The 15,447-nt window shown below is 38.8% G+C and overlaps 1 protein-coding gene across 1 annotated transcript; it reads left to right on the top strand.

Moving 5' to 3' along the window:
• The first annotated feature begins 4,878 nt into the window (after nucleotides 1-4,878).
• rnf26 (ring finger protein 26) lies at nucleotides 4,879-7,911 on the top strand. The gene is made up of 2 exons (XM_005801075.2): nucleotides 4,879-4,913; nucleotides 5,007-7,911. The coding sequence occupies exon 2, from the start codon at nucleotides 5,379-5,381 to the stop codon at nucleotides 6,714-6,716; it is 1,338 nt and encodes a 445-aa protein (XP_005801132.1). The 5' UTR covers nucleotides 4,879-4,913; nucleotides 5,007-5,378; the 3' UTR covers nucleotides 6,717-7,911.
• Nucleotides 7,912-15,447: the final 7,536 nt, after the last annotated feature.

Genomic DNA, 15,447 nt, shown 5'->3' with positions numbered 1-15,447 from the left:
GGAGAATGACGATAAATCTTCTTGTTTATCCTACCGGAGTTCACAGTGCTGTGCTCATAGGCTAAGGAAAGACTAAAGGAAGGAAAGGGAGGAAAAGAAGTCATTCTTTCCAAGCCACTCAGCCCAGACCCAAGAGCAACTTGTTTTGGGGATCCTCCGCCTGCCGAGGATGAGAGACGGCTATTGTACGAGTCGCTCCAGTAGACGTGGGGGATTTGAGAGGGCACCAGTTGATTGAGGGAGCTGGAGGGAGGAGTGGGAGAGAAATCTGAATTTCTGTTAAACTCCGTCACAACAGCGGGGAGTGGGACAAAGAGACACTGTGATAACCGCAGTGGCAGAGAATTTCGCATTGCCTCTCCATGGTGATTACATGTTGTAATGGCATTAATCACAATAAATTAACCCACTGATATGTTTCTCCCATGTGTCATTCTGAGTATAGTTTGGTATTAAACAGAACATAAAATGACAACATACAAGATGAAATACTTTAGCTTGGAAAAAGACAAGATAAATGTGAAGTGATCAGCATGTTGGAGAGTCAAGACCAATCAAACACTTTCCATGGATTAAGTTTTGTTTCTTCTAATAGTTCAGATGTAAATCAATAAGAGTAACTCCGGGACCGATCTCTGTGGAACACCTTTGTCTACATTAAAGCTGCAGTATGTAACTTTTTGAAAACAGTTTTCTTTTTTACATATGTGTTAAAACTGTCACTATATCGTGACCGTATGGTATGAGACTGATCACCTCTGAAAAAATCAAGCTCCTCCGTCTTCTCCCAGACTGGTTACCATGGCCACCGATGACAGCTGATAAATGGTTTTCCAGCAACAGTAAGTTGTTTCTCCACCATTAGCACACTGAACTGGGAATACACAGGCATGATTGACAGCGCTAAGACCTTTCTCCTGGCTGTGTTTGGTTGTTTTTGGTCAAGAGCCAAATTTTTCTTCAGACGCCAATAATATCTCAGGAAGGAGGTGAAGGAGACCAGTTCTTTCACACATTAACTAATTTTTTCATGAACGTTACATACTGCAGCATTACGAATATAACAGGAATATAGAAATACAAACAACACAATAAAAACTTAATTATTTTTTATAGCCTAAAATGTACCTAATAATTATTTTTCAGTTCAGAAAAACTGAAAACTGTTTACATTGAAAATAAACAACATTGTCATTGGTTCTAATAAGAGGCCACGTTGGCTTTCGTCTCAAGAATAAGAAACTTATAAAGACATTAGAGGTTTGTGAGTGACAAGAAGACACTTCAAACAGATGTTTTTAATGAAATAATTAATTTGCTGCTGCTTTACAGATGCTGCGTTATGCGTCATTGAGCAGGAAGCTGCTGCTGCTGCCTGCAAACTGTTGAACATCCTGCAGATGCACAAACAAAGCCCCGAGAAGGCAGGAATGTCACACTGCGGGACCCTCGACATTCTTAGTCCTCCCCTCGGTATCTCTCTGGAGTTAAGGAAGCCATCACTGCTTCCTTAACTTCACCTTCTACTCTCTGTCTTCTTTCAGTCACTGCTTCTGAGTGCGCAGTAGAGATGGAGAAATTTGAGAGGAATTCAGGGTCGTCCTCTGGGTCTGGACCGGTCTGCACTCTGCTGATTTCTACTGTGTGGAGTTTGTATGTTTTTTTCCCCAGAGTCGGCCAAAACCCTCTCGCACTGGATCTGAACTAGATGTAAGTTTATGTGAAACTGGTGTACTGATCAGCAGCCAAAAACATCATCACATCCCAAAATAAACTGCAACATCTGGGAACAGAAGATCAGCCTAATGCGATGGCAAAAGCCACAGATTTTTCAAACTATGGAGAAAGCGGCCTGTGCAAGAACTGCTTCATAAAACTATGTAACCAGTAAAGAAGCTTGTTCTGATTATATGTGTGTATTGGTTTGACCACAGTCTGCAGAAATATGCAGTGCATTACAAAAATATTGATACCACTACGTTATAAAGGTTTATGTTACATCCCTATGTTCATTGTATTTTATTTGGATTTTATGTGCACATCTCCCTGAGCATAATTTCCCAATGGTGAAACAAAGTGGTGGCAGCATCATGATGTGGTAATACGTTTCCTTAGCAGGGACAGAGAAGTGTTGCGGTGTTGAATGGATGGAATTAAATGCTGGAAAAACTTTTAAATTCATCAAAAAAAAACAAAAAAAATTGAGACTTGTGTGATCTTCCAAAGAGCATTTCTACATTTTGCTCTTTCAGGATTCAAACACACACCACACTTTTCAGATTGTAAATAAACTTTAAAACCATGCATGATTATTATTTTTCTTAGGGGTGACACAAACACACACCTGCACATGTATTATGGTTTTTTTTACTTCACAATTATCCATTAGTATGTGATGATATATATTACTTAGTATCCTAATGAAATATATTGAAGTTTTGTAACATGACCAAATGTGATAGACATCAGTACTTATATGTCCATATATTTGATGTTATCTTTAGTCATTTTGATTACTGCATTAGTCTGATCACAGGTCTGCTTAAGAAGTCAATCCTCCAGCTGCAGCTGATCCAGAATGCTGCTGCTCACATTCTCACTGAAACTATGAGCATGTAGCACATAACACCAGTTCTAAAGTCCTCCCTCTGGATCCCTGTATGTCAGAGAATAGACTTTAAAATATTTTTGTTAGTTTATAAATTACTGAACAGATTAACTCTGAAATACACTGAAGACTTGTTTTTACTGTATCAACCTCCCAGACCGCTGAGGTCTTCTGGATCAAGTCTAATGTAATGTCTGTTGCTAGTTTGCTGTCGTCAACATAATTGGTTACATTTTTAACATGTAAAGCACTTTGACCTGTTGTTGCTGAGACGGACTCCACAAATAAACGTTACTTGACTTACTGCCAGCTGGACTGTTACTATAACTGATACAGTGCAACTTTGAGTCACTTGCAGGAAGCTGAGAAGCAGACAAAGAGGAGGATGCTCTCCTCTGTGAGTGGAAGTGTCTCAGAGGGTATCAAAGTCCAAATGCAGTAAATTACTCATCCAAATATCCTTGGCTTTGTCCAACTATCTCCTTTTCATCCTTGGCTGGTTTTCACGCAATGTTTTTTTTAAAGTTTTCGACACAAAATGAACGCCTTTAAATGGCTGAGGTGCGGATTCAAAACAAGAAAAATTTTTGCTTTCTTCTTCAATTGATCGAAATGTCTTTTAATGTTAGTCTTCATCAAGAATTTAAAGTTTAACACCACAAATTCGGTTTAAGACAGCATACCTTTGAACTCCTCATCGTTTTAGAGAGGAAGGGTTTGGTTGAGCAGAAAACAAACAGAGGAAGCTGACCCCTGGCCTGCTGGCTGACCATAATGACAGATACCATAAAAGGAGTAGGTCTTAAAGCTCTTAGCGAGAGACAAAAAAAAAATGTATCCACACCTTTTATAGCTTCATGCACTCCTCCTATGCATCCCCATTGGCACTATTAGGATTTAAAACAATTGCTGTTTGTCATCCATGCAAAGGTCCAGAACGGAATTTCCCATGATGGTATCGGTTTCCCGCTGTAAGAAAGAAGCTCAATGCTGAGGCTTGGACAAGGAAGGAAGTACAGTTCAAATTGTTCTGGATTGTAAAGCTTTTTCTGTTGCATTGTCGCAAGAGTTGCTGATGTAATGGGACAATATATTCATGTTCTTCTTAGTCATAGAATCAATGTGAACTCAAGTCATTATCTCACAAAGCTCCACAAGTTTATTCCTCTAGCGTTCTTTAGTAAGTTTGATTAATAAAAATATCAGTGGTAGAATTATGTAGTTAGATGAAATTAGCTGTTATTTACCTAAGTAGGTAATGGGACATTACTGGCAGTTTTATAACTTAAAATATATAATAAAGTTGTATTGTCTACGGTTATTGTTTTCCACAATGGTTTTTCTAAAGCGTTTTAATGTAAAGGTAATTTTTACAAAGCGTAAAGTGTGTCCCGTTAACTTTACACAATGAGTCACAATTCCCTTTACAAAGTGTAAAGTTTACAATGACAAAATGTAAACTTTTTTCAATGTAAACTTAGTCAGTTTGTAACAATTTGAGTCACAAATTGTTCCATTTTTCCTATGTAATTGAAAGCCTACTGTATTTTATATCAATTTGAATCTTAGACATCTGCATGTCTGCATGGAAGGCCTACTCACCTTTAATATTATCACAACATTTAATATTTCTATTAAAACGTAATATATACTAATGACTATTACTTTATTAACAGTGAAATATATTGTATTTCTGACAAGATGTTGCAATCGTCCTTCAGGCTCTTTCCATTCAGATGCAGATGGTGAAGAATTTAGTTTTTCTAATCAGTTTTAAATGGCTTTGACTAACAGATAGATGTACATTTATTATATAAAAAGTTTTTTTGTCCAATTGGAATCTGTTACACACTGAGTAACAGATTAAATTGCAAAAAGTATAGCAACTGTTCTCGGTCTACGTACCTGAACACTATTACACCTGGATTAAATAGGTGTCAGGCAGCTTTTTACTCCCTCTTGTGCTGACAAAATGCAATAACATCAACAGCTTAAAATGGCTCTAATTCTATTGTGTTTCTCTTAACTTCTGTTTCATGTTAGTTACCATCCAGTCGCTGTTGGTTTTGTCTCATCATTACAACTACTAAAGTGAAAACAATTCATCAGAATAATGTGACGGAAATGTTAAGGAATTGTTTTCTTCTTCGTCGTCTTCTTCTTTTTCAGGAAAACCCAGTTTCAAACGCAGTAAAATACAGAAGAATCGATTCTTTTTACTGAGCTGAGCCAAATGGTGTAGATCCCGGAAGAGAGTCGAAATTCCCATGCCCAGAAGCGAGGTCAGCTGACGTGACCAAAACAAGTATGGCGGAGTTGATAACGACTATAAACGCCTTAAATATTGCTGTGGGGTTTATTTTCTGATTCTATCTGGTTTTGTTCAACCTCTTTCCAGGTTCTACATATTCCGGGACCTTACCGTTCAACCCAGAAAGCCTTTCTGGATCGCATTAGGACCACAAAGCTAAAGCGAAACCAGGAAAACAAACGGAAGTGCCAACGGTTTGAAACCAAACATCCGCTTCTGTAAACGCGTGTGTTTGTAATGATATCGCGTCCTTTCAGCCAGCAGAAGACTTTGATAACACGCAAAAAAACACGGATTTTTGTTTCATGAAGTGAAATGGTGTACTGTAGTACCGGGGCAGACGACGCTAACACAGAAGTAAAGTACCGTACAAGATGTAACGTTGATGTTACTGAGATTCAGCCAGAATGCACATGGAGACCACCTCTGAACTCGGACAGGTAACCGGTTAAATTCACCATGGGGCTGGTGAACGTTGTGATATCCACTGTGGGGAGATGCCTGGATGTTGCCGGGTTACTGTTGGACCTGAACTTTCTGATCGTACACACCGTGGTGAAGACTCTCCTGGCGATCGTCGCCTTCATCACCAACCTCCCCACCCTGATCACTAACCTTCTGCTGCAGATGGGGAACCTCCTCCTGCTGTCCACCATGCACATGGCAGAAACGACATCAAGCCTGGCCCACGGGGCAGTCACCCTGTTGGGCAGCGCACTATTGGCCCTGGAGGGGCTCCTGGAGAGTCTGAAGATGGTGGGCTACCTGTCCATGCACGTCCTGCTGCGGGGGAAGGAGCACCTGTGCAGGGGTTTGGTGTCAGTCTTGGAGGGCTGTGGCATCGCTGTCAGCCTGGTGGTTTACTTCACAAACACGGTGGTGAACTTTGCCCTCATCGCCACCCAGAACATCTACTCGGCAGCTGTGGGTGTGTGGCAGACGGTGTCCAGTCCACTGCAGAAGGCGCTGGAGCTCACCCTGACCTTCTTCACCTTCCTGTACAGCAGCCTGGTCGGGACGTCGGCATTTCTGTGGTCTCCTTGTAAAGTGCTTCTGGATTTTATTGCCTCCCTCGTCCACATGTTCATCTCCATCTTCATCCTGAACATCTACGGCCTCCTGCTTACCATCACCATTGCTCTGATGACCACTGCCTACTTGAACCCCAGACTGAGCCGACAAGCAGCTGTGCACATTTTGGTGTACGTGAACTCCTTCCGTGCTCTGCGGAGACTTTATGGGACTCTGTGGCTGCGCTTCACGGTCCTGTGGAGCACGCCACGTTCTCTACGCAGAAACATGCAGCACCTACAGAGGAGGTTTCGACATCTCTACCTGCGGGAGAGGATGTTTTGGCAGCAGCTGTCTGTTCTGCGCCTGGTGATGCGGACATTGCTCCAAATCGACAATTCCAACAGAGGGAGAGGAGACGGCGACACCGGGGAGGAGCAGCGGGACCCACCAGATGGAAGAGCGGGAGACGGAGCCCACCAGGAACTGCAGGATTTGCCTTCATCGAGTTCCGATGGATCACTAAGGACATCGTCATCTTCATCTTTAGGCAAAGACGGCAAACTTCTGCCTGCCGAAAGTCTGCTTACTCTGTTAAAAGAGCAGGAGGAGAGAAAAAAGTGTGTTATTTGTCAGGACTGCACCAAGACAGTGGTGCTGCTGCCGTGCAGACACCTCTGCTTGTGTAGGGACTGCACCAACATCCTTCTGAGGCAGCCCATTTACCAGCAGAACTGTCCTCTGTGCCGTCAGATGATCCTCAACACCATGGACGTTTATCTCTGAGGGGGAGAAAAGGGAATCCATGCAGCAACGAGCCCCAACCGCCTTAAAGTATTCACGACCATACAGAGCAGTTTAAATTTTTCTTTTTCCTTGAAGACCAACAATAACACCACTTTTGCAAGTTTTGTGGTTTTCTTCAGTCACTGAAGTTATAAATAAGCTTTATTTTTAAAGATACCCCACAAAGTTTTTGAACAAAACTTAATAAAACACATGTTCATTGTAAGTTTTGCTTCGGTTGAGGTTTGTGCAAGATTTTCAAATTTTCCCCAAAATATTTCATAAACTATATACTACAAAAACTGTATATGTTGTCTTTATATATGCTTCTCTTTACATAGGATTGTGTATGAAGTTCTCACACTAATTCAATAGTTCTTTCAGGCTCTTCTTCCAAAACTACAACTGCTTTGCTTCACCATCAAGGAGAGGCTTTTTTTTTTTTTTACCCTACTGTGGGATAAGTGCTTTCAATCTGATGAACTTTTTCATTTTACTTCAACTAAAGTGCTATAAATATGACATTTTACATATGATCTACTACATGCACAAGCAATCAAAGGTCTGTAAAAGGGTTGAGATGCAGCTCCATCTTCTGATTTGCTCACTAAATTACAACAAGCAAAATAAAATTAAGCTGCCTAGAGTTTTTTGTATGTGCATTAAAACAGCTTGGCATTGTGGGAAATAGGGGATATATGCTGACTGGCTATTATACCTATGGGAATTTCATGCAATCAATATTACCAACACATCACTGAATATTTGTTTTTCTCATTTTTTTTGTTACCAAGACCTCTTTTTAGTAAAATCTTTCACTCTTGCATCGCTGTGTCTCAGGTGTTTGTAGGAATTGTATTCAGTTGAAGTTAAAAACTGTTTATAACTGTTTATGTTTTAAAATGTCAGGCTATCGACGTGCCAAGCTGTGAGAAACTGCTTTACTGTGTACGGCCTGCAACTGCAGCCTTCGACATTTTTATTTGTGTTGCATTTTTCTACCGTCTGTTTATCCTCAGACTTTATTCCCTGTTGTTCTATCTATTGTTGGGGCTTTTCCCCAGTCTTCCTTTTGAGGTGTATTATTGCAGTCACCAAATAATCCATAAATGGTTTCTGCTTTCTCCTAATAATGTGATAAAGCAGATTTGTGATGTTTAAAAAAAAAAAAAAAAAGGACCGTAAACCAATAAGGCGTAACTGTTTAACTTGCTTTTGGTGCTCTAAAATGGTGAATAATCCTGAAATGTTCATATTGATCTGTTTAAAGTTTACAGGAGGTTATTTTTGACTCCAGACGTTGCAGTGTTATTGATTGTGGGTGTGGTGGGATCAGGCCTGAAACATGGCCAGTTTGCTTTTTTCAAAGCTTTTTTTCCCTCTTAGTCTTGCTTTGCAAAGAGAAAAATAGACTTCACAGTAATAGCTGCATAACGCATCAGCCTGATTTCTCTCTTCTTCTTCTTTTTAAAAGGTCTGAAAGTTTGTAGTTAATGAAAATGTTGTCATCCTAAGCTGCTCCTCTCAGGTATTTCCTAAACACCAATGGCATTCCTTGTTAAAGTGAACTGAAAACAGCTCACTCGACTGTTATCTGTTGCTTCAGATAACAGTCTGAAGCAACCGTCTGTTATCTGAAGTATTTAGCTGTATGAACCGTGTGAGATGATGTGATTGGAAAATGTGAATGTAATGTGGGATTTTTTTATAACATGATGGCTGCCGTGTAATTGGCAACTTCATAATAAAACAAGAATCAGTGAATGAACTGTATTTTATCTTTTTTTATGAGCCTAAAAGAAATGCTTACAGCTCCACACTCGGACAGAAAAGTAAAGGATTCCAACAAATGATTAACCTATTGCTGCTTTTAAACTATCTGTCCTTTTCAGCTGTAGAACGGAAGCAAATTAACCAATCAAATTAATTTGTATAGCGCATTTGTTGACACATTACATTTTGCCAAGTGCAGTCATTACACATCGACATGTTGGTTAGTGTGTCATTGATTATGGTACAAAAGCAACTCTAAACAGCTGGGTTTCTAGACTGGATGTAAAGGAGCTCAATGTTTCAGCTGTTTTTCCCAAACAATTTTCCCAAAGTTTGTTCCAGATTTGTGGTGCATAGAAGCTGAATGCTGCTTCCCCATGTTTGGTTCTGGGGATGCAAAGCAGACCAGAACCAGAAGACCTGAGATGTCCGGAAGGTCTTCTCAGGTCTTCTGGGCAACAAATAGCTTTAAGAGAGACTTAGTGTTTAGCTCCCTCCTGCTCACCCTACTGTATTCTCAGTCCAGATGTGCTGCCTTACAAAGTTAATCTCTATAACTCTTAGACTTTTTGTTACATAACAACCACAAACTGTAATATATTTTAATGGGATCTCACGCCATGGACTAATAGAAATGTGCATATAACTGGTGCGGAAGGAAAGGAATACATACAGTTTTTCGCAAATAAATCTTTTTGAAGACGGATGTGCCATCGTATTCAACTCCCTGATTAGCCCAATGCTAAAGAGGGGTAGCTGTGAAAGCTTTGCACAACAGAGACTAACCTTGTCTATTCTTAGGTCATACATGTGAAGTAGCAAAGGAAAAGGATGCAAGGTTATCAGAGTAGAGGGGCTGAATCCACACTTTTCAGATATTTAGTTGTTCAAAGCTATTTAAAAACAATGTATAGTTTCCCCCTTTTTCACAATTATGAGCCGCTTTGTGTTGGTTTATTACATTCTGCAGGATCTCCTCTACTCTGAACACGTTCAAAGGGAGGCTTCCTGATCGGATACCCAGAAGACCTCAGTGGTTTGTTTATTCCTTCTCATGCTGGGGCTAATAGGCTAATGTGAGCGTAATAAAAGATAAGCTTGAATGTGGGCAACACCCGAGCAACATTTCAATCTACTCAGTGGCTGATTATGGGTCATTAATACTAACTGTGCAGAAACTTACCAGTTAATTAGTAATGCAGTTACAGCAGCTGAAAGACTCACTCCACAACTGAATGTGCAAAAAAGATGCTGCAGGTCAATGGTGCAGTAAATTAAAGAATAATTAATATTTCCATGTACTGATGTTGCTCTGAGTCCACTTTGTCAAAAAGAAATAGTGTTAATTTCATCCAATGCTTCATTTAAAAAAAGGTATTTTTGCTCATTTAAAAGCCAAAAAAAAAAAAAAAGCATGTTTCGTCCGGTTAGGTCTAAAGCGTCTCACACCTCTCTTAAAGTTGCAGAATAAGACGGAGAACTTTCTGGTAAAACCTTCCAGCATTTAGTCAGAATCACGATAATTCTCGAGCGAAAGAAACAGCATTATATAGCAATGATCCTCTCTGTGACCTCGCCGTTTCTTAAACATCTTGATTCAAGGACCACACAGCTTTTTTAAATTTTTGTTTTAAAGATTTTTACAGCTTGGATGCAGTGAGAAGTATTTCTGCAGACAAATGAGATCACAGAATCCTTTTACTTGTGAACACATCTGATACTGAGGACAGAGAAACACTTGAGTCCATAGATAGCTCAGCTTTCATGTCTCCCGTCTGCAGAGATAATGGGAATCCTCCGTGCAAGAATGTGAATATGGAACCGCAGGAAGACAGTCGGAGGAGGAAGAGGGGAGGCACTGATGGTCATTTTTTATAGACATGACAATTCATCAAAGCTTTGTGGTTTTATGCATTTTGGTTCCCTTCAGACGCATCCTTAACACCATGAAATGAATGAGACTGCTGAAGAATCCAATTATTGACGGAGAAGATTTAGCAGATTGGGATGTTTGTATGTAAATCCTAGTGGTGTGATTCTTTTTACTGCTGTCCAATCATTTATCAGTCCTTTTAGTAGACTCTCTCTCTCTCTCTCTCTCTCTCTCTCAGCAGACACTTCATTAGCGATCAAAAGCAGCAGACTGGCTTTAGTCCGGCCTCAGCAGCGTTAACAGGAAAGAGGAAGTTTAGTGTTAGAACAGCAGGAAGCAGCAAATAACTAAAGAGAGCTTTATACTTCAGGGATTCAACCTCTCCCCTTTGACCTCAGGGTTTCTGGCTGGGAACTGTGTGGGAAATCTTTATCGCATTCATCAGGATGTGTGTTTTTTTCTTTTCTTTTCTTAATGTTTATAAGTTCTTTCTGTTTATCACTTACATACTTTCCTTTAATCTAAAACAAACTTCCAGAAAACTGCAAAGATGCTGAAAAACTGAGCTTGTTTAAATCAAGGCTGTTTAGAGTTGCCTTTGATTAGCAGCAGCTGGAACTTTGATCAACTTATTTGATGTGTATTTGGATAACGATGATGGCATTTGGCAGAATGTAATTTTTATTGCTTGTTACATTATTTGTTTCTGTATTTTTATGGTACAAAACATTTTGAACATCCTTGTTGCTGAAACATATTATATGAAAAAACTTGACTTGATTTGCATCCTGAGTTAACTTCATCAAAACCAGTTTAACTCAGAGTATATGCTGACTTCCAGTTCTTCTATAATATCCCATCCAATTAGGAATATATCTGAATTTGGGGGAAATATTCCTGTGAATTATGTAAAATGATATATTCCCTCATTCATTATGGCCATAGTTGCCATTAATAGCTATTTGACATTTAACCCTATTGCTTATCAATAATCTATTCAAAATGTTTTTCTATAATTATCTGATTACAATATTATTGTTATTATAATATGAAACCCCCTCATGTCTCTTGTTGAATATAAAACTCCTCTTGAAAACGGACATTTTGATGTTAAATTTATTGGCAGTACTTAAAATAACCACATTAATCTGCATTTAACAAACGAAGAAATAGGAGTTACATTAGATTCCTCATTATTCTTTGACTCACATATCAGATCTGATCTTCGTTCCTGTTTCTCTCATTCCAGAAACATTTCTAGAATATCAGACATGGTGTCCTGAGCAGATCTACAGAACAGTATCTGTAGATACCATCTGAGGGACTTTATTTTAAGCACAACTGAGCAGATCTAATCAGTAAAAGCAGAAATACCCGCTTTGCTACTAGACAGAAGTCATGATGGCTGGCTCTTTTTTCATTCTGTGGTCTAGTTGATGAGCAGTGGCACAGCACTGCCCCCTGCTGAAGAAAGCTGGAACAAAAATATAAGATGAGCCTCATTTTTGTGATGTTTTCTTCCGGTTCTGGTTCTGCTCTGCATCCCCAGAACCAAACGAGGAGAAGCAGCTTTCAGCATCTATGCACCACAAATTTGGAACAAACTTCCAGAAAACTGTAAAACAGCTGAAACACTGACTTCTTTAAAATCTCGACTAAAAACCCACCTGTTTAAAATTGTATTTGAAATGTAATCAATTACAAATTTATTGATGGAACTTGACTTAATGTCATGTTTTGATTGTTGATTCTATGTTGCATTGTGTTTCTGTGTTTGATATGATGTAAAGCACTTTGAAATGCCTTGCTGCTGAAATGTGCTATACAAATAAAATTTGATTGATTGATTGATTGATGTTAGAATGAGACTCGTTTGTGAGATTAAAAGTATCTTTTTAGAAGACATTGACCATACCTTTTATTAGATTGTTGCATTTAAAATGTTTTTCATCGATCTAATTTTACCACCATCAGTGCGTGAATGGGTGAAAGACTGAATGTAGTGTTAAGTATGATACAAGTCCATCAAATAATTTACCATTAACATAGAAAGTAATCCTGGACCTGTGTAATGTGCGTGTCCGCTTTGTTTTCTAAAACCCCAGGATAGACACCCATAAAATCTGATTAATTTTTTATGCTCAGTATGTGGAATTACTACAAACTTAATCATTCACTGCGAGTTTCTGGGTTTCCTTAGGTCACATGTGTCAAACTCAAGGCCCGGGGTCCAAATCTGGCCCGCCATAGCTTCTTGAGTGGCCCTCAACACTCTAGGTGCCAAATTATATCAACCAGTTCTCCCAGTTTCTTGTGATTGTGGAAATTCACGTCAAAAATCAACAGACAAAATGGTCCAAAACATTGGGTTTAACTGACCACTAACTCCCACCTGTAGGTGGCAGTATTTTATACTTTTACAACAGCGCTGCCTCAGCATTATTCAGTGTCAAGTTATCGATGTAACGATTAACAAAGTCACAATTAACGTCACACATAAACGTTAAAACGTAAATAGGGCCTACTCCAAAATTCCTTGAAAATATTTCCAAATGAGCTCCACAAAATTTGTGATTTTATTTACATCACAAAATCCTGGAGGGACTGAACAATATGAAAATATGTTTAATTTTAGGAACCACTTAAACTGCAAAGAAATTGAATATTTTTAACAGTTTGTTAACGAGTTTTACCAATACATTCTGGCACAACCAGCCCTTTAAGAACATTCAGGATCTTGATTTGGCCCAAAACAAAAATGAGTTTGACACCCCTGCCTTACATAGAAAACATTTGAGCATTTCAGTTGTTTCGTAACAAAGATCAAATTAAATTGCTTATTATCGACTTTGATTCAGCCTTTATGCCGTCAGGGACTGGACTGAAATTACCATATATTTCTGTGTATCTGTTGGTAAGATGGCTGTGTCTAAAGCTGTAATTGTGAACCGCTTTTAAGCTTTAAAAAGGTATTTATTTGACGCTGTCCTTAAAGGACTGCCTTAATATTTAATTGGTAAAAGAATTAGCCTGCTGAGACAAAACAACAGATATAAAACTCAGGATTTTCCATCATCATAATGAAATTAAGTTTTCAAATAAATCAAAACAGATGTGATACATTTAAAGGCTGAAGCTGATAAAGATGTTTATAAGAGGAAACCTGTATTTTCCATAAGTGCACAGGTTAGCATAATTTAGTACCATGCTGCTATGGCATGCCATTTGAAATGTAGTGCAGTTATTCACCTGATCCCAGTATCTGTGAGCGTGTTTCCTGTTATTTTTGACACCCTGTTTTTCATCATTTATCCCTTTAATCCCTGAGTCAAAGTCTTAACTTGCATTCAGCCAGACACCCCTGTAATTCAGGGAACGATGTGGCATTTCCAGAGCAATTTGAAGGCTGTGACCAATGGAAAAAGTGACTAATGCCAAAGAAAGATTGATTAACTTCCTTTGGTTCAGGAGGGAATGATTATAAACACATATTTCTGTCTCATTTATGGGCGGGAATGTTTGGGGAGAGAAAGCAGGATAACATTTGAGCTATGTCACGTAGCATGATTACGTCTGTTTGAGTTTAAGTTTCAACATTAATAATTATTTATCAATGAGAAAGTTAATTGCTGCAGGTATGAAAAAGAAAAAAAAAACTGATTTACACGAACCAGACGAAATGTAACTCGTGAGTCCAAGAAGTCACAGTGAAATGGTGGAATCATTAAAAACAGTGGAAAATTCAGTAAATCCAGGAGAAAACGAATATTTTTCCAGCCTGTTTTTCTCTTTTGGTATTTGCTTTGGTAATCGTCTGCCTGTATTAATAAAAATCAGAAAGAAATATTAGACCTTGTTGGTGAAATGAAAAATAATATAACATTTACCAGTGATAAAGTGATGCAACAAAATGCTTTCATGGACATTCTTTGCTATCAAAGCATTTATAAACATTTTTATTAAGTTTAATTTTACTGAATGACTTTTTTTACTTCGCAACATGGGCAAATGATACAGTTTATTCCTTCTGAATTTGTCTAAAATTAGGATCTTATATTTATTAAACCAAATACACTGCAATGTTAAAGTTACACAAACAGCATTTCAACTTTTCATCTTTAACTTTGTGCAATTTAAGTATTGTTTCAGTTTTGGATTTGTTATCTAGTGAAATTAGACTGGCTGAAGATGAGATGAACTAATGTATCACCGCTGAATTGTCTCTGAATTTAGACAATCTTTCTAGGAAACAGAAACATTGATTTCCTAATTTTGATTAAGTCACAATCCACCGTTTTACTTTTACATATGCAGTATTTTAGAGCTACATATTACCAGGAGTATTGTGAGCACTTTCAAGATATTTAAATCCATTAACTATACCTGACGTTTGTAAAGAAATGGGTCCATTTGAAGAGCTCAGTGAAATCCAGTCTGTGCAATACTGGATCATTTTCTCTCTGCTGTAGGCTAGTTTTACAGTTTCATGCTCCAAACTCTGGAGAAATTGCTTGATGTCGGTTTCTTCCTTTTCCCAACATGACTCTGCACCAGAGCAAAAATGAAGGTCCATAAAACCACAGATGAGTAAGTTTGTTGTAGAAGAACTTGATTGACTTTTAGAGAGCCCTGATCTCAACAATTTGAGAAAAACCCAATATAAGCTCAATGAAATCCTGACATCAAAGCCTGGTAGAACAAAACCATTTTCAGCCGGCTTTTACAAAGCTCTGCAAAGCAAAGCTAACGGGTCAAACTCTTCAGCCCCAGATTGAAAGACCTCCTGGTTTCTAGTACGAGGAACAACCGGGGGGTTCTGGAGTTGGGGTAGAAAAGCACAAGCAGCAGTGTGTTTGGTTTAAAGCTGACACAAATGATCAGGAGCCTGGCCAATTTGATTCCTGTAGGTGAGAACAAGAACCGCATGTTAAAATCCGCTGGGAGACAGTGTGGAAAGTGTGAGACTGGGATGACATGAGTGTGTTTATGAGATTTAGTAAGAAGTCTGACTACCTCGTTCTGAATAGCTTGCAGATGTGAAACTGATGATCCAGACTGGCAGCACAGAAGTCTAAAGGTAACGGC

This window comes from Xiphophorus maculatus, chromosome 18 (genome assembly GCF_002775205.1).
Source record: "Xiphophorus maculatus strain JP 163 A chromosome 18, X_maculatus-5.0-male, whole genome shotgun sequence".
Classification (NCBI taxonomy): domain Eukaryota; kingdom Metazoa; phylum Chordata; class Actinopteri; order Cyprinodontiformes; family Poeciliidae; genus Xiphophorus; species Xiphophorus maculatus.
This window is presented reverse-complemented; position numbering and strand designations above follow the sequence as displayed.

Coding starts and splice junctions, on each gene's coding strand:
- rnf26 (XM_005801075.2), top strand. CDS start 5,379: ATGGGGCTGGTGAACGTTGTGATATCCACTGTGGGGAGATGCCTGGAT.